Below are 22,727 nucleotides of genomic sequence, written 5' to 3'. Positions count from 1 at the left end.
GCTGTTCAACTCACCTCATGGCGTTGACCCAACACATGGCTCTACTCCTTCCTGTGACCTGCTGGGGACAGGAGTCCTTGAGTCCAGAAAGGCTATTCAGCCCAGGGGCTTTGGGGAGGGACTCCAACCTGCATCTTACAAGCATGTGAACCCCAAGGCTCCTGGCTACTTCAACACTGCCCAGCTGCAGAGCAGCTCAGTCTGCTGCATGGGGGTGGGGACCTGGGGCCAAAAGAGCTTCCTCCCTGTCTGGGACTTCCTGTTACTGGGCAGTCCCAAGGAGAAGGCATTTCATGACTTCCACATAGCAAGGTCCTAAAATCCGCCTGGGGCCCAGGGCACTTCTCCATCAGCCTGCTGGGTTTGGCTCCCACTCACCACTGTAGAGCTTACTCCTACAAAGGGAGCTTCCTGCTGGTAGTCCCATGGCCACCTCATGCTATCAGACTGTGAAGGCCCTCACAGCCTGGGGGTGTGGGCCGAGGAAGCTGGTGCTGACACCTGGGAGCTCATTCCCTCACCAACAGGCTTCTCCCTGCAAGGTCCATACTCAGAGCTGTGCCTTGTACCTGGTACCTATGGCTTTCAAGATGGATGTTTCTGCATCCTTTAACATGAAGGAACTTCAGGACTAGGACAGAGTGTATGGACCAGATGTCAATCTCCTTCCGACAAGGACAATTCCTGAGTCACCTCTCCACCTCAGCTCAACTAACCTCTGTCTGGCTTTCTGGAAAGCACTTAGCAGCCCCAGCGGACAAGCACACTTCTATTAGTCCAGTGTCCCGCTTAGAATAAGGCCCTCCCAGGCATCTCTGCTCCCACAAGCCCAGCTGCTTTACCTGCCCTAGCCCTCCCCACCCTCGCCAGGAGTTCCAACCCAAGCCCCTGGGTACCTCTGTTTCTTCTCATTGAGCCCCAACCCCAGGATAGGAAGAGGTGGATGGAAAAGGGGCTTTCTGGTACTGAGGGCCAACCTCATGGCAGGACTGAGTCCACATACCACAAGGTTCCCAGGAGTGCTAGAGTCTTTACTGTGCCCAAGAGGTTTCATGGGAGCGCCCTCCTGTCCAGCTTTCATCTCTGCCTGTGTTGAAATGACCCTGAACACCAGCCCCATGATTGGTTATGCAAGCAGCTAACCATTCACAGGCAAAGGCCTGCATGTCAACCACTGGAAAAGGACAGCTCGCTGGTGAAGGAGCTCCTGTCTTCCCTGTGTCTGCAGCCCCAGCTCTGCTGCCAAGATCTCCAGGCCACCAAGGAGTCGGTTGGCTAAAGAGCACTGGCTGTCTCCAGGAGAGCAAAAAGCTTCAGCTTGGCTGGTTGGGCATCCTTAGGGTAGACACAGCTACCCAGCCTCCCTAAGCCTACACCAAGTTCTGTCCTCTGAGGTGTTCAAAGGCAGTCCCTGCCTGCTGCAGAAAGCTGAGGCAGAGAGTGAATGGGATCTGGGAATACAGGCCTCCTCTCACTGCCCTTCCCCTCTCCAGCAACGCTGAGCTAAAGGAGCAGATGAGGAGCCCCTGGAGCATCCAGCAATGAGCACAAACCAGTTAGGCAGTTCCCAGAAGGCATGAAGGTGTCCAGGAGCTGTGGGCTCCAGAGCACATGCCAGGCCCAGGGAAGTTTCCTGGAGGACGGCCCTAGGTCTGAAGGAGGAAGAAGTTTGCTAGGACAGAGGCAGACTGAGGGGGTCACAGTAGGAAGGCCTCAGGATGAACTTCATGGGGCAGCTCAGAGACTCCGCAACAACAAGGTAGCCAGGGCCGAGGGAGAGGAGGGTAGAGATTCTTGAATCCCAACAAGAGACAAAGCAGGAACCAGCCAGCTCTCTAAAGATATGCTCCCCCTTACCAGATACAGGGGAGGATGGATATAACCTAGAGAGGCATATAGCAAGCCCATGCCCCGTTCTCTTGTCCCCACACTTCTAAATGCAGTGGAGGTGGAAGTGGGTGGTGGTTCACACTCACCCTGACCCCCAGCCGGGTCTCCAACCCCAAACCCCGCCCTGTAAGTCTATAGGGGAGTCAGAGCCCAAACAAGGAGTCTCCACAAGAGGCAGACCACTTTTGAACCCTCCCCTAATCCCAGCCCCTAGAAGTCCTGAGCTATGTTTTTGAGAACATGACTGTTCTTTACTATCTGGGGAGATGAGAAGGCACTTGGAGAAACTGAGGCCTAGATCCAAGGGGCCTGCTGAGGTCACATAGCTCAGGACATGCCGCCATGCTCCCTGTCATGACGATAATGGACTGAACCTCTGAAACCGTAAGCAAGCTACCCCAATTAAGTGTTTTCTTTATAAGAGTTGATGTGGCCATGATATCTTTTCACAGCAATAAAAACCTTAACAAAGACACAGAGGAAGGATCTAAAGGGCCCACAAGTGCTGGCCCTGACCTGGTACCTCAAGCCCCATAGGAGGCTGACCCTTCGACATCAGTACTCTCCTAAGATTCAGACAGGATGGCACAAACTTGACCCACAGCCAGGGATCAGTGGTATCGGATTAAAACCCACTCCTAGCACCCAGGACCCTTGTGTCCAGTCTGGTTTCTGCTGACCACCTGTCGGCACAGCTCAGGCATTGAGTGTACCAAGGGCAAGGAGGAGAATCTTCTAGGCTTGGGACGCATGCTGAGCCCAGGCAAGGCCGGGATCACCTCCAATGGGCAACCTTGATCTCTCAGAATAAGATGCTTCATATCAGCCCCTCCTATAGGGCTTATGACCACTCCCCTGGCAGCCTAAGCCCCACCCACCCAACCCTTCATGACCTGGAGCTCTCTCCCCTTTCCAAGCCCCATTCTGCCCACTGTACAATGAGGAAGGGTTTCTGGGATTCCTGGGAAATCTGTCCTGGGTAATCGAGTAGGTGGCCTAGGGGACAAGGTATTCCTCTGGGTCATGTGGTACAACAGTCTAAATGACAGCCCTCCCAAGGATACATCCATATCCCTGTAACCTGTAAACATAACCTAGGTTGGAAGAGGGTTTTACATGTCATTTAAGGTTCCCATCCTGGAGTGGCCAATGGCAAACCTCCCTTAAGATGAGGAGCTGGCCGGGCAGTGGTGGTGCACGCCTTTAATCCCAGCACTCGGGAGGCAGAGCCAGGCGGATCTCTGTGAGTTCGAGGCCAGCCTGGGCTACCAAGTTAGCTCCAGGAAAGGCGCAAAGCTACGCAGAGAAACCCTGTCTCGAAAAAACCAAAAAAAAAAAAAAAAGATGAGGAGCTGGATGTGATGGCTCATGCCTCTAATCCTAGCACTTGGGAGGCAGAGGCAGGTGGGTCTTTATGACTTTGAGGCCAGCCTGGTGTACATAGAAAGTTTGAATCCAGCCAGGGTTACACAGTGAGACCTTTTTAAAAAAGGATGACCCAGGAGACCATGTAAACACAAGAGACTGACGTGAGGCCTCCCAACACCCGTAACTGCAGCAAACAAGGAAGGCTCCCTCTCCCAGCCTTGTGAAGAAATGCAGCCGGGCTTCTACCTTGGCTTTGGACCTGTGGCTGCCAGAACTGTGAGGGATAGCCCCTGCTGTTTTCAGCTCTCTGGGGTATAGGACTCCATTAGTGTTGCCCCAGGAAGTGAATCTGAATGGAGCCTCGCCCAAGTTCTTGATGGTGCCCAGCTGCCTTCACTTTGGTCTGACCCACTTCCTGCTACGCCCTGTCAGGGAGAGGCTAGCTCTGCAATGCGGCATGTATGTATCTCAAAGGGGCAACCCTAAGCTTGCTTCCCTGGATTCCACATCCCTCCAGAAGCCTCTCACAGCTCTCGTGAGTGGGACCATGCCTGGCCCAAATCCACCAAAAACTCTTGGTATGTCTCTCACTCCCAGACTTGCTCTTCTTTGCCTCTATCAAGTGTTTCAACTACAGAGCTATGGCTAAGCCAGCTACCTGGCCAGGGGATGTGGTGAGACCACCATTTCCTGCCCCAGGGCTAGCCATTCCAACACCTACATTTTGAAACTGAAAGCCATCTCCTTCAAGGCTAGAACTACCTCGGACCTTGCCTTTTCTCTGGAATCACATCAGCAGCTCAGCCCTCCCCCCCACTCTCGCCAAATGTGACCCCATCACTCCCTCCACATGCTCGTCCTCAGACTGCAGTCCCACTTAATTAAAGCCACACAGGGTACCCACACTAGAACCTGATCTCCGAGCTCTTCGCAACCATCGATCGACTCCGTAATAACACCATCAGATGATAACTACGTAAGCTAGAAAATACTCTCGGAGATATTGTTAGGTATCTTACAATCCCGTAACACCGCCTATACACAAGGCCACATATCTAGTGTAGCTATTAACTAGCACATCCCTGAGCCCAGAATGTGTGACTCAGAGCTAAATACCGGCACACAAAGTCTTTCATAATTTATGTCCATCACCCTTTCTCTGCAATGCTTACGCCAAAGCTCACTTATGCGCCGATCTAGACTGCAGGTCATACCCTCCTCGTCCATGGACCTTACTGCCATAGCCTACCTACTAACTGAGCCCAGCGTCTAGGCCGAATCACATAGGGTATCCTACTGTCCGAGCAACATAATACGCCAGCATTTCGTCCACCAAATAAGACTCTACATCACGGCTAACCTACTGGTGTACCTGGTGTGTTACCGGGTCTCCATTTTATCTATCCTTCCATTATCCACCCCATAGTCATTATTCGTTCAATCTCAGTAAGGTTGTCCTGAGCTGTTCTAGATTCTCGGCTCTAGCATCGTCTACTCATGTCTTATCCTGACCATCACGCTGCCTTCCTCACTCTTCTTTCAGGCTACTCAGAAGCTAAATGATTCCCAGGGCCTCTGGAGACGCGCACCCCCTCAAACTTCGCGGTCTTGCCGCCTAGCACGCTCTATACTGCCTCTACTGCCAGAGCACGGGGCAGCAACACTTCTACGGCCCGACATGCTACCAAGACCACTCATCGCTTCCCTCACATCTCCACGCGCGAACAGTCTCCCATGAGAACGCATACCCTTCAGCGCTCTCGTGGCGTGTAGGCTGTGGATCGGTTGGGCGCGGAGCAATGTAACACATCCGCCAAAAGTCCTCCTCACGAGAAACTGCCTAGGCCTGGCGCCGTGAGTGCCACTAGAAACTGCCAGCACTCAACTCATGCATCTTCCTGCCCTTGCCGACACGACCAAGACAGCCATCCACGGCAGTAGTCGTTTCTCCAGCACTCACTCAACACTGCCACCGCGTCCGTCTCTCATTCATCACCACCAATATCGACAATGCCTACTTTTTAATCAGCGCTGAGTGAGAGCGTAAACAAACAATCAAAAACGCAACCCTATTCCTCAGAGTGCCTGACCGTAAGGCCCAAGACACACTCCCCGAGTCTCCTTGGCACCCCACCCACACTTCTGTCAGCCCCTTGCCTACGCACCCGCGATTCCCCAAATCGCCAGCTCCTGGCCGACATATCCACAGACCCACTGCTTAATCGCGGTAGTCAAGCCCGCTAAATAAAACGCATCTGTCAGAGTCCTACGCCCGCTGAGACTTGTCAACTCGTGAGCTCAGATAGACACTCAGACTAGAGCCTTCAAAACACCTGAGGATCATCATGCGATTCGCCTACATTATTATGACTCCTCTATCGTTAATGCGTGAATTCAACCACAGAAGCTCCTATCATCGTAGCACCCTGCGATCCTTCTAACCATCACCGTACACTGCGAATCAGATACTTTATAGACAAGCCAGATTCGCACTGCGGAGCAATACGCTCTGAGTCGTCCTCCATCCCCTTCCCCAGACTTTGTTAACTTCACTTCTGTCTCAGTTTCCAGCCTCTCTTCGGATGACCGATAGATCAACGCTCTCTTGTGAAATCGTACCTATCCTCACTAGCACACGAGCTGCTATACGGCCCAAGACGCGGCTAAGATTATACCTATCCGAGCTCCGACTACTCCCAGGAATCTCACGTCTCTACAGTATTCCCCTACACTGACTATTACACTCATTACATCCTCAGCGCCCCGATCTCATTCCAACAACTCGAAATTCCAACTGCAAAGTCGTCCGAAGACTATGCTTTATTAAAATAGAATCCCAGGCCTCATTCAAGGCACTTTGTTCCAATCAACCATCCATCACACGGTCTGTACTAGTCTCTCATCCACCTCCATCTACATTCCACACTGCCCCGGTTACTTCTGATACCCGACATCCTCACACACAGAATGAATCGATATATGCGATCACATCTAACTACACCTACATCCTACATACCCTTGCTCTACCTCCAACACTAACCACGACGAGGAACTATCACCTACCCGCTATCCACTTTCCTAAGCCCCAAGTCGGACCATCTCCGTCCCCTTCTGCAAGACAATCTTCAGTCCACCCCTATCTCACAAGTCTGGACCCACTGTGTGCTTTATACCCCTACTCTCTTACCCTTACACGGCATCATCTACGTACTATATCCTCTACGCCAGCCCATCACTCTTGGCACAGGGAACCTCTCTAATCCATCCCCCATCCAGCATACATTACAACCATAATGTCCTATGCGGCTATGTTCCAGCGTCTCAATAGTCTCTTAAAGAGTGATACAGATTTTATATTACCCTCCTAACGTGCCCTCGCGTGCGTTAGTTTGAAGTTCCACCAAGCACTCAAGCTAGATGCTGCCTTTCTAGTAGTCTCATCTTCATCCACAACACCACATGTCACTCTTCCAGACCAGGATAATCATTACGACGTGAAATACTCAATCGCTCTCTTAACTCTGCGACATGCCAAAATGCCAACTGCACTCTACGTACACAGTGTTCCTCAGCACTCGTTCGAACGCGCTCTCCATTTCCAGATCCCACTCCACCTCGCACGCGTTCCAAACTCTATCCCATGCGGTTCGGAATGTTCACACACTGATCCGACTCTTCCTCCAGGCGTTGCATCATATTATACACTTATAACACTTGCCGATCCAACCTCCGCTCTTATCACATGTTTAAGCAAATCACAGTTATGTAGTAACGCATTCCACTCTCTATCACAGCTGACCAAACAAAAATCCCTCTATATTTATTATAGCAGCGCTACTTCGCAAGCGCCTCTCTACATACTCAAACTTATGCAACTAACATTCTCATCAAATGCACTCAATCTCTCACTCACCTATTCACGCAAGACTATTACCTAAACGAAAACCAACCTTCGCCATCTTTGACTCCCATCTGTCCTCACCCGCCTGTATCTCACTCCTTCAATCACATCCTCAGAGAGAAAGAGGCTCTTCTACACCGACAAGGTGAAACTCCAACTTCTTATCTCCTCGATTTCCCTTCTATTCAAGTCCAAGCGTGCATGCAATTATCTATGACAGGCACCCAATTCCCCAGGGAGCCTCTCACTTCCCCTCACAGTGTCTCCGTCACTATCACGAACTTCCATCTTCGCTCGAACGCACGCCTAACTGCCCGATCTGAAAATGCGCACATCCCTCTACTCCCACTTCAACTTCCACATGTAAATAATCTCTTAATCTGGCCGCTTCTCCTCCACTATCCTCGACACTTACATCACCCCTCTCATACGCTAGCCTACCACCACCTGCCACTCCTAAAATCTCTCTCTGCCCTTTCCCTCACATCTATTCCATCCCACACCCCCCTCACGTCTCCGAATCACAAGCATCTCAACATATACTATCACTAAGTCCTCCACATCCCCCACTATCAGTCACCCACAACTCTCCACACCATTCTAAGTGCCTCTACACACCACGATACAGCAACTGACTGCACAACAGGCATCATTTATCTATCTAGCAGAGTACTCATCCATACTACATACCACTCTCTCTATGCACCCCTACTCTCATCTACCACCTTCTATCGCGCCTATCAACAAGCCTCAACCGCTCCAATGTCTACAATTACCCTGCATGGCCGTACAGCAGACGATTCCCAATACCCATTGCGCCTTATAACCTCTCTCTATGCACGATCCTCTGAACGGCCACCCAGGACATAGAACATCATCGAATCTCCCGCATACCGCACTAAATCATATATCGATTCCAGCGCCTCATTGTCCTACAGTCTGAACTGACCTGACTGTCCATCTCCTCTTCGAATCTCACTGTATACAGTCCACACACCGATCTCTTAGTACTCCGTCCTACACTAGAGATAGGACTACAGTACATCACTGCCATCAGCCACAAAGCGTACAGCCCCTTCCCATGTTACCTAGTACCTGCCCTATACTACCCCATCCAACACCCAGCAGCTGAGAGGACAGAGCTCCCACCCACCAGCCCCTCCTGGGGACACCTACATCATAGCACAAGACGAGGCCAAGGCATGGGGGTCAGGAATACAGAGAGGATTCTGCCTACAGCTGGAATGAGGAGGCCCAGGAATCTTTCTATGAATAGCCGAGGCTATTAACTTGGTAGCTCACAGTCACCTGTGCCACAGTTAATATTCTGTCCTCTTCATGGAGACACTGAGGTAGCCTGAAAGCCTCACATTCCCAGGGCCCTAGAAGACATTTCTTGCTAAGCTTTGTTCAGAGTGGCCCCAGGGCCCAGCTAGGCAGAAAGTCCACCCACTGTGAGGACAGCAGTGCTGGGTTCCAGTCTCTGTAGACAAGGCAGGGCTCTGGATAGGAGGCCAGGGACCTGATGGTCATACCAGAAGACTCTGGCAAAGAAGCAGAGCTCCAGGCCTCAGTTTCCTCCTCAAGAACTGAGAAGGCCCAGGAGCTGTCCGGCTCAGCACAGAGGGTGCAGGCTTCACCACAGTCACGGTGAAGCAAAGACAGGTGATCCTGAAGAGATCAAGTCCCCATCTCTCATCCTCAGTGTGACTGTGAGCACCACTGTTTATGGGCAAACCCCACACCTTGAACCCCGGGATCCAGGCTGGCATCATTCTCTCTCTGGGGCTGCCTATTAATAATCCGTGGAAGTAGCCTCCTCTGACTCACATCCTTGTGACATCCATTCCACCAGACGCAGTGACACACTAGCCAGCACCAGGAAGCAATCTTTCATGTGAGTTAGCCAAGCAAGAGGATTACACAGACGGTGTCTCGGATAGAGGAAAACTTGTGCAAAGGCCTCAGGGTCAGGACAAGAGAAGGTGCACACACCTTCGGACATGCAAGACAGAAGTGCCATGCTTGGGACACAGTACTTGGCTGAGGCAGACAGGGTCTAAGCACCGGGGTCTAGGCACCAAGCAGACCTATGCTCCAGTCCCATCTTTGTCCCTTGGTGCTGATGCAAGGCACTTCTCTTCCTGAGATGTGGGCTTGTTGAGAATGGTCCGCTGAGGACCAAACCAAACGGCTCACAAAGACTTCGTCACAGGCACTTGGCCCAGGACCAGTGCCAGAGTCCTTGGGGTGAGGGTACCCTGCAGAGCTCCAATTCCCAGCACAGGGCACAGAGACAGTGAGAGAATACACTGGGCATATTGTGTGTGGTCATGGAGTTCATCCTGGGGGTGGGGGGATGAAGTGAGGAAGACAGGCAGAGATCCACCCCCATTGCTTCATGCCAGAGCCATGGGCAGAGGTCAAGGGTCAGCCTTGGCACACTGAGTGAGCACCTGAAGTGTCCTGGTCTGGAGCCGCCATACCAGACCTCCCACTGTATCTATCTGTTAGGGTCCCCCAGGATAGGCCTCCAGAGACACCAGCCCTGACCCCTGTGCCTGCGAGTGGCCTTGGCCTGCTCCATCATCTATTACTCAACACTTGGGTATTTTTCACATCATCTTGGCCTCCTCGGCCAACACAAAATCAATAAGCTTCTTGGGTCTGCTCAGCCTGGACACTTTCCAGGACTTTGCCCTGGTGAGTTCCAGGACCCAGGGTTACCAGGCCTGACCCTCATTCTTAGCATCTCTGTACCCTATGGGTTCCTGTGGTTATTCTGGCCCCTGTCCACCCTGCCACAGGCAGGGCCCATTCAGGCTGCATCAGCAGACCAGTCCTTCCTCTGCACACTCTCCACATGGTACCTTCGGGTCTGTCTTAATCCATTGGATCTCTCCCCTTCCCCACCCCCAAATATTACTACTTTTAAGCTGGTCCAAATTGTTTGGTGCTGTTGCTTAATTTTTATTCTCTGAGTTTATTTTACTCGGTAGACTCTTGGATTTTTACCACTTTTTATTCCTAAGTCTTTGCTGTTTGTTCTCTATGGTAGTGTGGTTCCTCATACACACACATGACAGGCAAGTGTTCCACCACTCATCTATACCTCCAAACCCTCTTCTTGTGGTGCAAAATCTTGCTATGGTGCCCAGGTGGCCCTGAACTCGATCCTCCCTAGTGGTTGAGACAATAGGTGTGCATCTCTGCAGCAGGCTACCCCTTAGTACTTTTTAGGATTCCTTTTAAAGTAACACCTTACCCTCTCCTTGGGTTCCTCGTGGGGTCAACCACACATCAAAGGTAGCACAGGTGATGGTCCAGGCCCTCTGCTGGGGTCTCAGTGGGCAAGAGGCTGTGAGGAGCTGCGGTAGCCAGATCTAGGTCTCAGACTGGACAGTCAGAGAGAGATAGACGGGACAGAGGGAAGGGACTAGAGGACACACAGGAATCGCTGCAGAGAGGGACCAAAAGCAGGAAGGAGGTGCAGGCCGGACCCTGGCTTGCGGAACTGAGAACTGCCTGTTCCTCCTCAGCTGGTAACCCAGGGCCTCAAAGGCCTGGTGGTGGACACCATGACTCACAGCCTATTGCTGGCTCCTGTCCTCACCCTTCAGCATGGGCCCAGCTGACCTAGACATTCCCAGGCACCCTCACACTACCCCATTGTTTGGAGGCCCAGTGAGGACAAGGGTCTGGCCGTGAGCCTTTGTGGGTGGGAAAGGGACCCAGACCTGGCTTCCTCTCAGCAGTTTGGTCTAGTTTTTGACAGTCAGAAGAGGCCTGTCAAGGGGGAGGAGGAGGATCTCCTTTTCTCTACACATCCAATGGCCCTACCATTTCTCCTTACAAGGCCAGGCCTCCTACACCCCACCCTCTCCTGCCTCTAGACAGCCTGCCTCAGTGACAGCACAAGGCAGCTGTTAAATGTGACTGGGCTTGGCCTCAGGGCTCAAGGTCTTTATCCAGTACTCTGACATCCCGGCCCCTCAAGATCCTCGGGCAGCAGGAGGTGGGGAGGCTTCTGAAGATGGAGGGCCTCCTGTGGCATTTATGCTCCCATTGTCCCCTGAGTCTGGTTCTCCAAGCCCAACCCTCCTTCCAAAGGGAGACTTGTCCAGGCTGAATCCTTGACCACCATAGCTTCAGATCCATGTTAACCCTGAGTCCTGTGCTCTCCCACCTTCACGGGCTCCCTGTTTCCACCCCCAATGTGGCTGTGCCTGGCTGTGTCACCCCCACCCCCGGCCTCCCAGAAGTAAGGTGGCTTCTGGTGGTCCGCAGAGCCCAGGTCTATGCTGCTATGGGTCAGCCTCTCTTCCCGGCTACAGACTGTCCGTAGGGGCTGCAGGACAGCTCTGTCAGTGCCACAGACCCAGCCTCAGGACGTCAAGTCTGGCTTCTCCCTCCCAAGAGAGACAGCTGCCATCATCAGCAAAGAGAGCCCTGGCCTGGGCCGTGTGGGGAGAGGGCTGGGCTGGGCAGAACCTGAACCACTAGACCCAGCTCTCTCCAGGTTTGCTCCCTAGCCGAGGCTCCCTCTGTGGAGCTTTACCCTCCCTAGTCACATGACATCTCACCTGTCCATGGGCCTCCGAAGGCCTGTTTTTTCACTTAACAGTCAGACTCCTCACCCAGCTCCTCAGAGGACGCTGCCGTAGAGTGGGGATATTGGGATGGTCTCCAGACCCCGAAGTGGGTTTTTTTTCTCCCAGTCTTCTGAGACAGGGTCTCACTACGTAGCCTCAGCTAATCTACAACCTGCTCTGTAAGCCAGATGAGTCTCAAGCGCGTAGCCATTCTGCCTTCCAAGTGCTAGGACTAGAGGTATGTCATGCCCAGCTCTGAGTGATCCTTAAAATCACAAACCAAAGCACTGAGGGCAGGCTCAGTCAGTAAAGCACTTTCCACACAAGCATGAGAGCGTGAGTTCAGATCTTCAGTCACCCACATCAAAAACTGGGTGAGGCGGCGCACATTTGTGATGCCATCCTGGAGGGTGGTCAGAGACAGGAGGATTACAGGGGCCTGTTAACCAGTCAATTTAGTCAAATTGGAAAGTTCCAGGTTCAGTGAGAGACTCTGTCTCAAAGAATAAGGTAGAAAAAGATAAAGGAAAACACCCAACATCAACCTTGGGCCACCACATGCATGCACACATATGGACACATGAATTCCCCCCTACAAAAACATAGACACCCGTAAACAAACATACACACATAGAAAAATCACAAAACACAACCTCAGTGCTCACAGGACCCACGTCGGCCAGTACCATTCCTTTCTTCCACCTCTGACCAGCAATCTTTTCCTGCTCCCACTCCACAGGGTACCTCATGTACCATTCATTCTTGGGGGTCTTCAGTGGGCTGAGGCCTGGGCCTGGAGTGGATCTCTTCCCGTCTCTCTGGACCCCAGTCCAAGAATGGCTGCCCCCTTGCTGCCCAGCAGAAAGAACCCTGGTTGTGGAAGGGATGTCTGAGCCAGGGCCCAGAGGTGGGGGCAGGGGAATGTCCTTTCTTAACCCTCTTCCTCCTCAGGCAACTTCCTGTCTCCGGAGTGGGCACAGCCACCACCAACCACAGCACTTCACCCTCCTGGTGACATCTTTGAGAAAATGGGAAGGTTGGTGCCAGAGATTGAACTGTCCTGAATCTGAGCAGTGAGCTGGGGGACTCAGGGCTGAGCTCTGTCTAGTGGACCCAACAGCAGACCCACAGCAGGCAAAAGCAGGGCCAGGCCCTCTAGTTAGAGCATGCACCTCAGGCCAGGCCCCACTTCCTAGGGCAGCTATAGCCTTGGGTCTAAAGGGAAGAGGCTCAGCTCTGGAGAAGTCCAGAAGGCAGGCCATTCCAGATGGCTCCTGCCCTGGACTCCACCCTGGAGCAGTCCTTCTCTACAGAAGTCCCCGCTTGGCATGTGCTAGGCTCAGCAGCCGGAATGGGGTTCCCCGGAGCTGCACACTCACTCCACTAGTAGAATTGGACAGACAAGCTATAAGAAGATTGGGCAGGAATTCACCAGGAAGGGTGGCCAGCCAGAAGTACGATATAAAGTCCTGAGGCAGGGGGGTGCGGGTCACAAGGCAGTGGAAACTCCAGCTTCAAGCCAAGGCCTAACTCTTAGAACTGCTAGCTCTTGTCAGTGGGGAGCCCTGGACAGACTGACGCCAACTAGGGAGGTCCTCGGGCCCTACATAGATCTAGTTCCCATTGGGTCACTCATGTATCCCAATCCCGTCACATACCCCATGAGGCTAGACATTTTATGTCTATATGTTTATGACCTATACAGAGAGTGTAAAGGACATCCAGTTCACACAGCACCATCTGATAGAAACTATCTGAACCAACCCAGCCCCAGGAAGCCATTTCTGGGTTCCTAGAGATTTCTGACAAAGAAGGTAATGGCAGCAGGGGACTCAGTCCCTTGCTCTGCCATGGTCAGACTCACACAGTTGGCCTTGGACCTGCCTGCCAGGCCCAGACCCCCAACACTGTTTGCCTAGCCATGAGGGGGAAAAAGGGTCAATGTCAGTCACTGAACTCGGCTCCCCTTTCTGGATTCAAACAGGAGGGGAAGAGCAGACAGGGCCCAAGTGCTGTTCCTGCTGTGTGCCTCTTCCTGCTCAGTGCCTGGCACTGTGCTCCAGGGCTGTGCTCCCCACATCTGCCAGCTCAGGCCTCCAGGCTAGCTTTTCCAGATGCCAACTCTTCCCACTCCCCTAATGGCTACAAATTTCACCTTCTGCTGGGACCTCTTACAGGTGCCGGCTCTTGGCATTCAGCACCTCAGAACCCTCTGGCAGGCAGCTTAGGTGACATCAGGCTGACCCCAATGTTGGCCTCAAAGTACATCTTTTTCTTCTTCTTTTTAATGGGAGAGCATGAACATGGTCCCCCACTACCACAAATTCTGAAGTCCCTGCATTTGGGGAAGTCACAGAGGTCAGCACATCCAAAGTACAATGGACGAGCGTTGCCCTGGGAAAAAAACACCTTTGTGATCATAGTATCTCCCCTGCCCGGTAATGTCAATGTGTGTCTTTCAACGGGAGCAGTCACAGAGAAGGGCACTGTTTCAGTTTAGGACGGGGCCACATGGTTGCCCAGAGCTTGGCAACCACTCTTCCTACCAGAAAAGAACTCCCTGTCAAGCCGGACAGTAGTGTAGTGGCGCATGCCTTTAATCCCAGCCCTTGGAGGCAGAGACAGGTGGACCTCTGTGAGTTCAAGGCCAGCCTGGGCTACAGAGTGAGTTCTAGGACAGCAAAGGCTACAGGCAGAAACCCTGTCTTGAAAGAAAAAGAAAGAAAGAAAGAAAGGAAGGAAGGAAGGAAGGAAGGAAGGAAGGAAGGAAGGAATTCCCTGTCTCCTTACTTGCCCTGCTGCTGCTGAAGCCAATGAGACCAGGCTTAGGAGTGGCTGGGTCCCTGATGCTGAGTGATAATGGCCATGGGAGGGGCTGTGACAGAAACCTAGAGAGCTTCACGAGAGGCCCCAGCACAAGAACCCACTGTTGTCTGAGTGGAAACTCTGCCAGCCCAGGCAGCGCAGCTTCCAGGATGACAGGGCCCTGTTTGTCTCTGGTGCTCAATGGAGAGTTAAATGCAGGTGAGGAGAGCGGCAGACAACTTCAAAGAACCTGGTGGAATCCTCCACCATCACTGCCAGTAGCTGCCCAACCCACCCAGCCTGCAGGAACTTCCCTGCTCAGGGTGGCCCTGCCCCTCTCCCTTTGAGGCCAACACTCAGAGTCCCTTGTTGCAAGAGTTCCTGAGGGGGGGGGAGTAGGCAGGTGGGGGGTGGGGGGTGGACAGATAGGTCACAGTGTATACAGTTAAGAGGAGGCACACAGCTCAGGAGTAGGGTAGGGTACAAGGCAGCCAAAGGGGGCCCCCTGATCACTAATCCACATAATTATGTCTAACAAAACTTCCTTCTCAGAGGGTATGGTGGGGTGGGCCAGACACTGAGTTACTGCTTCTCCCAGCAATCCTTGTCCTCACCCCCGTGGGCCTGACCACTCCTATGGCCCAGGCTTGGCTTTGGGCCTTGTACACAGAGCATACTGCATGTGTGTGGGAGGCATACTGGTCCAGATAAGCAAGCAGCCTTCTGAAACGGAGTCTGCCAATCTCGTAGAGGCAGGGAACAGGATGGAGTGGCAATTCCCAGATTTCCATCCAGGTCCCAATGAATTCCTATAATATAGTAGGAAGCCCAGGGTATGGAGACAGGTGTTCTTTTTTTTTTTTTTTTTCTGGTTTTTCAAGATAGGGTTTCTACATGTAGCCCTGGCTATCCTGTCTCGCTCTATAGACCAGGCTAGCCTCAAACTCAGAGATTCGTCTGCCTCTACCTCCTGAGTGCTGGGATCAATGGCATGTGCCACCACTACCTGGTCAGGGACAGGTGTCTTTCTAATACTACAGAACCGATTATAATAATACCCTGAGGCCCAGGCTGGAGAAACCCCCCAAATAGACCTGTTGTCTCTTCAGGAACAAGAGCATGAATCCCCAGCTCAGGCTTGAGGATACTGACTAGAGAAGGCCTCTCAGAGGCCTGCAGCACTTGAAGTTCTCATTTACACGTCCTAGTGATCCCATGAGCTAATCCTGATCTGATCCCATTTCACAGGGAAGGTGCTGAAGCCCCCAAAACACAAACTGGATGAGGCCTGGAACATGGCTCTGTCTTGGTTCTCGTGACAAGCTCTGCGCCTTTCATGTTCAGCCTCTGCTCTGAAAACCCCAGGAAAGCAGCCTGAGCTAGCTCAGCCCGGGGTCATGAGGGAGCCCAGCTCTGGTCATGGCATGCATACCACTAAGCTAGCAGATCCCAGGCCAAGGACCACACCCCCTCCTGCAGGCTCAGGCAGGCAGACACCCTGCACCCATCTCAGACTCCTAAAGCAGGCTGTGGGCCATTCTACCATGCCCAGTGGGCGTGCAGTAAACGTGATTCACAGGGAAGCAGGCAGCAGTTCTCGGAATCAGAGTTTGGCCCTTGGGCATGGGAGTGTATGCCACAAGGGTGCCTGTTAACCCTTAAGGCCTACTGGCCTCCTCAGGCGACTGCCCTAACTGGTCAAGCTAACACTGTTCCTGGAGGCCAGCTTGCAAAAATCATTCAGGTGTGCCTGGAACCCTCCATAGCCAGATCATGTGGACCAAGGAGTCGCCTCTGGATCCATGGAGCAACAGAAAATCCAAACACTTGGTGCTGGAACCTCAGAAGTCAGAGTGTTGGAGACAAAGAAAAAATTAGATGGGATGGCATCTGGGTGCCCATGATGCCCCTCATCCTGAAGCCCAGCTGGCTTTCTGTTTCATTCCTATTGTCCCTGGGGTTCATGGGTGGGTGGAGGGGGGACTGACATTGAGTCCAAGTCCAGCCACGTGGCTGCACCTGCACTTTGCTTTACAGAACAGAAAAGTTAAGAGTTGAGAGGTAGAATTTGGGGCTGGAGAGATGGCTCAGAGGTTAAGAGCATTGGCTGCTCTTCCAGAGGACTTGGGTTCAATTCCCAGCACCCACAGGGCAGCTCAAGTCTGTCTGCAACTCCAGTTCCAGGGGATCTGACATCCTCACACAGACATGCATGCAGGCAAAACACCAATGCACATAAAATAAATCAATCATTAAATAAAAACGGAAGTATAATTTGCCTGGGAGGCCCAGGGCCCTGAGTCATGGCAGGAGGCAGCAGCATTTTTCTGGGCTTCGTCTCTACTGCCCACTAAGCACTGCCTGAGGGGCAGTGAGGGAGGTGGAAGGTGAGCCTGGAGTTTTCCACAGCTCCTCGGTACCCCACACACGGGACTATCTCCAGTCCTGAAATGTCCCCTGGAGGACTCCAGAGGCCACTGAGGCACTTTACTCTCAGAGGAGGTCTCTCGGGTTTGAAGAGCACTTTTTCCTGCTCTCCGGACTCCTCCATGTTTTTACCACCCCCCCCCCCCCCCCCCGGCATACACAGGGCACTTAGGTCAATGACCCTCCCTGGCCTGTCTGTCCCTACCCAATAGTTCCCCATCCCCTCTGCCAGGCTGCCTACTTCCCCTTCTAACCTTGCCAAGCAAGGTTAGAAAAGAGCCATACATGTCTGTGCCCAGGGAATACCAAGGACATGAACCAGCCAGGCGATGGTAGGAGGGCAAGGCCTTCCAGAACCTTTGATCCTCGGTCCCTCATAATGGAGCTTTGAGGACAGAACCTGTACTAGTCCGTCCTTGTAGACACAGGTGTTTGCCCACAAGACCAACGCAGGCAGGAACCTGGAAACCTGCCCTTTGCCCCAGGCCTCTCCAGGCCTGGCCTAGTTCAACCTCAACCACAAGCAGAAATGGCTCAAGGTCCCTGTGTGCCCAGGGCACACAGAGGAAGCACTGTCAGTATCTGCGTATCAGCTCCCCACCACTAGCAGACCGTGGGCACTCATCACCACCCTTGGGTAGAAAGTGGTTCCCGATCCTGTGACCGACGTGTAACGGAGGAGCAGCAGCAGGAAACGCCTGACGAATATCGTGTAGCTGGATTTGAACCCAGGCCCCCAGTCTGAGTTTATGTTCTTCCTTCTGCCCCTCTATGACTAAAGCAGGTCATTTTGACTCTCTGAACCCCCTGGGCTTCCTATCCGTGGGCCTACATGTGCACATGTATCCATATGGGGGCAAAGAGATTCTGGGGGCTGACCCAGCACACCACTTCCTCTATCCATGTGAACAGGAAGCGCCAAGGCAGTTCTGGAGTCTGCCTTCCTTCTCTCTGTCTCTCTTAGCCCAGCCTCCTGAGTGGGCTTCTGTATATATAACTCTGTAGGGGGACATCCCCAAAGGCTAGACTCCCTTTGTACTCCCTCCTGCCCGAGGGCTTTGCCCATCAGTTCTTGTCTACCCTTTTAGTTTGTCCCCTCTGCCAGGGTCTGTCTCCATCCAGAACCCAGAGCCAGGTCCCAGAGAGCCAGAAGGGGCCGTGAGAAAGGAGGTGGACAGACCTGTGTGTCTCATCTCTGTGGAGTCACTCCCAGAATCCAGGAGTGGAGAGCTGGATCTGGGGTCCTGGGTTAGGCTTCCCTGTCAGGGAAAGAACACAGCCCAGCTCCTCTTCCGGTCCAAAGGGACCTAAGCCAGTGAGGGCAGGCACTCACCTAGGTCACACAGAGTTGGTACAGGCCTGACCTGAACCCATTCCTGCTCCCAGCCCAGGACCTAACCCCTGGACCCATTCTGTTGTGAAACAATCCTGTGCATTTCACCATTGACTCAGCGGGTGACATTTCCAGAGCCCCTTCAAGTAGGATGTAGTATCCGTAACAGTCACATGTAGTAATCCCTGAGGTCCCACACAGTGCCTGGGGCCAGGGAGGTGTCTCAGGACTGCTTACTGGGGTCACCTGTCTAAGAGGCACAGAACCACCACTGTCGAGGAATGAACAAACAGACGGGCCGAGAGGAAACAGCAGGTGCTCAGGGTCATGAGAGGGGGCAGAGAGAAGAGACTCCAACAGGGCTCTCAACAGCCACAGCCCAGAGCCACAGAAAGGGTGGGCTGCAGGGTGGAGGTGGAGACCCACATGTCAGCTAACCTACAACTTTCGACCACTCTTCTATCCTCTCAGAGACTCTGTCTTCCTCAGGATCTGCAAATTTCCCCACACCCAGTCACTCATGCGTCAGTCAGTGTGAATCAGCTCTAACAGGTGGCTTTGCGCTCAAGCTTCGTGAAGCCTCTGAAGGAAGGCAAGTTTGGATTACCTGGAGGGAATGGAAGAAACTCACCTTCTCAGTCTTTGGAAGCCCCTCTAGATGGGCCCTGTAGCGGGTGCCAGAGGCGCCGGAGGGACACAGGATACACGCGAAGCACCACCTCACCTCCTGGACTGACCGCCGAGATCCAAGTCCAGAATGCAGCCGCTCCGCCCTATGAACCCCACTCCCACCCCACGGCGGAACACAGGTTCAAAGGACCCAGGCAGATCTCAGAAACCACTGTGCCACACATGTCCACGTCCCGTCCCGAGACCCATGCAGTGCCTTACCCGCCGGTTCCCAGCCCACAGACCCTTCGTCCGGGAGGCGGATCCCTGCTCTGCTGCCCAGCTTTGCTGCGGGCTGGGCGGGTAGCCAAGCGCTCCGGCGCAGGCCCCGCCTCCGAGTTGGCCCCGCCTCCGAGTTGGCCCCGCCTCCCAGGTTCAGGTCCCGCCCTCGCCCTTTCAGCCCGCCCCAGCCCTGCTCTGGCAACGTACCATAGCGCAGGGTAACCATTCTCGTTGATGGGAGATTGGTTGGTGGACTAAGATGCAGGGTTTGTAACCAGCAAACGGTAGGTGCTCACAAGATCTTGGCAGATTCGCGCAGGCGTGCACGCGAACACACACACACACACACACACACACACACACACACACACACACACACACACACACCTTCTATCTGGTGGCCTCCTTGGAGGAAATATCTGAAATATCTAGTTTCTCTCTATGGGAGCAGCATCTGTCTGCTGGCTCCACCCACCTGCTGGGTGGGTCTGACTCAAATCTAGACACCAGGTAGGGAACGTTTGCTGGGAACCTCTGAAGTCTTGCTGGGGACTTTTAGGCTACTGCTGCCTCTACGACAAGGGCTGGAGGCCAGTGCTGGGGTCCAGTGCTGAAGCCAAGGACACAGAATTCCCTGGGCTCCCTGTGAACAGCCACTAAGGCCTTTCTTTGACTAAGCCCATCTGTAGACCTGGAGGACCCCATTTTTAAGGGGCAGGGACCTGGAGATGGGTGACTTCCTAGGAGATGACGACTTCCTGAGGGAGCCCTGGGGCCAGGCAGGGATGTGTGAGCCTGAAGCCAGACTAGCAGAACTTTAGAAAAGTGGAACCTTCCAAAGAGAAGGCTCACTGCTTGGGGATCAGGCAGGACTTATCCCCACGTGGATTGACTCCAGGTCCCAGATTCAGGAGGCTATGGTCCAAGGAAGGGCAGGCCCTGGCTGGGGGCCAAAGGGAGCTACCCAGGTGGTGGTGGGGAACCCAGTAGCTGCAGAGACACGCACTCCACCAGGCTGAGGATGGAGGGGCTGAGTATGAGTGATTCATTCGGAGCTACTGGAGGGACTCGGGAACATCCAGACTGTTTGGGGGGCGCTTTGTAGTTGCACAAGTGTGGGTCATGTCTCTGCCCACCTGTTCCAGGGCTGCTCAGCGCCTCTGTTTAGCTCTTTGATGTGAGGCATCCTTGCAGCCAGAGAGGTTAATTGGGTGTAAGGGAAGTGGCAGAGGCCAGAAAATTTGATGGCCAAGAATCGAGACCAAATATAGAGAGATTGGTGCCCACTAGGAAAATACCAAAAAGCCTGGAGCTTGGGAATGGAGGCAATAAGGGACTTGGGAGAAGCTTCAGCCAACAGGGCATTGAGTTCTCCATTGGTGAAGGGAAAGGGCCATCTGGCAGATAAAGGCAAGGGAGAGAGGAGCAGGGAGTGTGCCCAGAATCCTAGCCCTTCAGTGTCGCTGGTTTTTATTACTCTTTGGCTCTTTTGGTCTTTGGGGGGCCCACCACTCAACTCCCAAACAAATCACACAAGGAGACTTATTACTTATAAATGCCCAGTGTTAGCTTGGCTTGTTTCTAGCCAGCTTTTCTTAAAGTATCCAGTCTACCTTTTGCCTCTGGCTTTTTCCTTTTCTTACTTCTATGTATCTTACTTTCACTCTTACTCTGTGGCTGGACCCTGGTGTCCTCCTCTCCTCTTTTTCTTGCTCCTTTCTCCCTTTAATGTTCTCTTTCTGTTCATTCTCTCTGCCTGCCAGCCCTGCCTATCCTTTCTCCTATCTCATTATTGGCCATCCAGCTATATGTTATAGACAGGCAAAGTAGCATAGCTTCACAGAGTTAAGCAAATGCAACGTAAAAGAATGCAAAACATCTTTGCATCATTAAAACAAATGTTCCACAGCATAAACAAATGTAACACATCTTAAAATAATATCCCACAACACACACTCATTACTCCTGTCTCTGGCCCTAGGGCTGACCCCACTTGCCCACAGCTTGACTCTCATGGATCCCAGTGGTAAAGAGGCAGGTGCTGACTGGCTGAGATGCCCAACCTCTGGGGTACCCACCATGTCCCCATCTCTGTCTGCCCAGGTATCACCTCTGTTAGCTGAAGTTGTCTGTGACCCTCTGCCTGCCCTGGTTGTTTCACCTTCTCCACAAGAGAAGGCCACGGGCAGAGCACTAGGCTGTTTGGCTCTGAATCCTGCACTTTCAGCCCCACCTCTGTCCACTGTTGCCCCCATCTCACTCAGTTGCCTTACTCCTGAGACTTGGCTCAGGGTTGGAGAGGGCTAGACACATCTATTCCTGGTGTCAAGTTCAGTTAATCAGATGCATGGGTCCATAAGGGGCCCTGCTTGACCCTGAAACGATTCAAGGCAAATCCTGACTCTTATGGATAATAGGAAATGGATATCGATGTCATTGGGTCACAGTGCAGCTCTTGTCCCCAAAGCTGAGGGAGGGACAGAGACCAGCAAGGAAGTAGAGCAAAGGCAGACATTGGTGCCACCTGCAGGAAGCTGACTGAAGGCAGATACAGGGCTGGCTTCCAGATGTAAGTTCAGAGAAGATGACAGACAGGTACCTGGAGAATATCCATAGAAACGTAGCTCAGGTGAGGCCTGAGGAGCTGGGCACCCAGAGCTCCCAACTGGAGCTGAAAAGATGGCAGGGTGTGCAGGACAGACCCCATACTTCAGTTGAGCAGAAGGGATGCAAAGCCTCCTTACCAGCCAGGAAGAGGGGGAAGCAGGCCTCTGCAAAGCACGTGTGTAGTGAGCCATCCCCCTGCATGGCCTATCTCTTGCCTGCTGAGGATCGTGCTGCTGATTTGGTGGACTGTCCCAGGACCCAGAATATGCAACAAAATAATTTTATGGTTGGGAGTCACCACAACATGAGGAACTGTGTTAAGGGGCCCCGGCACCGTAAAATTATTTTTGTTGCTATTTCATTAACTCTAATTTTGCTACTGTTATGATCGTAATGTAAATATCTGTGTTTTCTGATGGTCTTGGGTGACCCTAAAGGGGTCGGGACACACAGGTTGAGAACCACTGGGCTAGCGAGCTCTCTCCGTGAATAAAGGTGCTTACCATGTAAGCTTGGCAACTTGAGTTTGATTTCTAGAGCCTATGTAAAGGTGGAAGGAGAGAACCAACTCCACGAAGTCACACTTTGACTTCCATGTGTATACTGTAACATGTGCCCTCCCACCGTCATGCGCACACACACACACACACACACACACACACACACACACACAGATTATAAATAATTTTTTAGCTGAAAAAAAAAAGAAAGTCATGTCCTTACTTCTGTGTGTGTGTGTGTGTGTGTGTGTACACATGTGCATGTGGGCACACGCTTGCATGGAGAGGCCACAGGTCAATGTCAAGTGCCTTCCTCAGAAGTTTGCCATATTTTGTAAGACAGGGTCTCTCAGTTAACATATAGTTCACCAATTCAGTTAGTCTGGTAGCCAGCAAATTCTAGGGATCTCCTG

The 22,727-nt window shown here is 52.7% G+C and overlaps 1 protein-coding gene and 1 non-coding gene across 4 annotated transcripts in view; both read right to left on the bottom strand.

Annotated features, from left to right (window-relative positions):
* The window catches only part of Sh3bp2 (SH3 domain binding protein 2), a 39,464-nt gene extending 20,149 nt beyond the window's left edge, over window positions 1-19,315 (bottom strand). The window contains exon 1 of one of the 3 annotated variants that reach the window (XM_028870803.2): window positions 19,208-19,315. Coding sequence is in view for 1 of the 3 variants with exons in the window: in XM_028870802.2 (XP_028726635.1) it covers window positions 15-145 (131 nt within the window). In the remaining 2 variants the exon portion in view is untranslated. Of the gene's footprint in view, window positions 1-14; window positions 241-18,947 lie in introns of those variants that run through there. The other 2 variants (XM_037208171.1, XM_028870802.2) reach the window with 2 other exon arrangements.
* Window positions 14,040-14,196, bottom strand: LOC114694118. The gene has a single exon (XR_003734650.1). It is a non-coding gene; the product is annotated as a U1 spliceosomal RNA (small nuclear RNA).
* Window positions 19,316-22,727: the final 3,412 nt, after the last annotated feature.

Source organism: Peromyscus leucopus, chromosome 7 (assembly GCF_004664715.2).
Source record: "Peromyscus leucopus breed LL Stock chromosome 7, UCI_PerLeu_2.1, whole genome shotgun sequence".
Classification (NCBI taxonomy): Eukaryota; Metazoa; Chordata; class Mammalia; order Rodentia; family Cricetidae; genus Peromyscus; species Peromyscus leucopus.
Note: the sequence above shows the minus strand (reverse complement) of the source record. Positions and strands in the feature narration are given on the sequence as shown.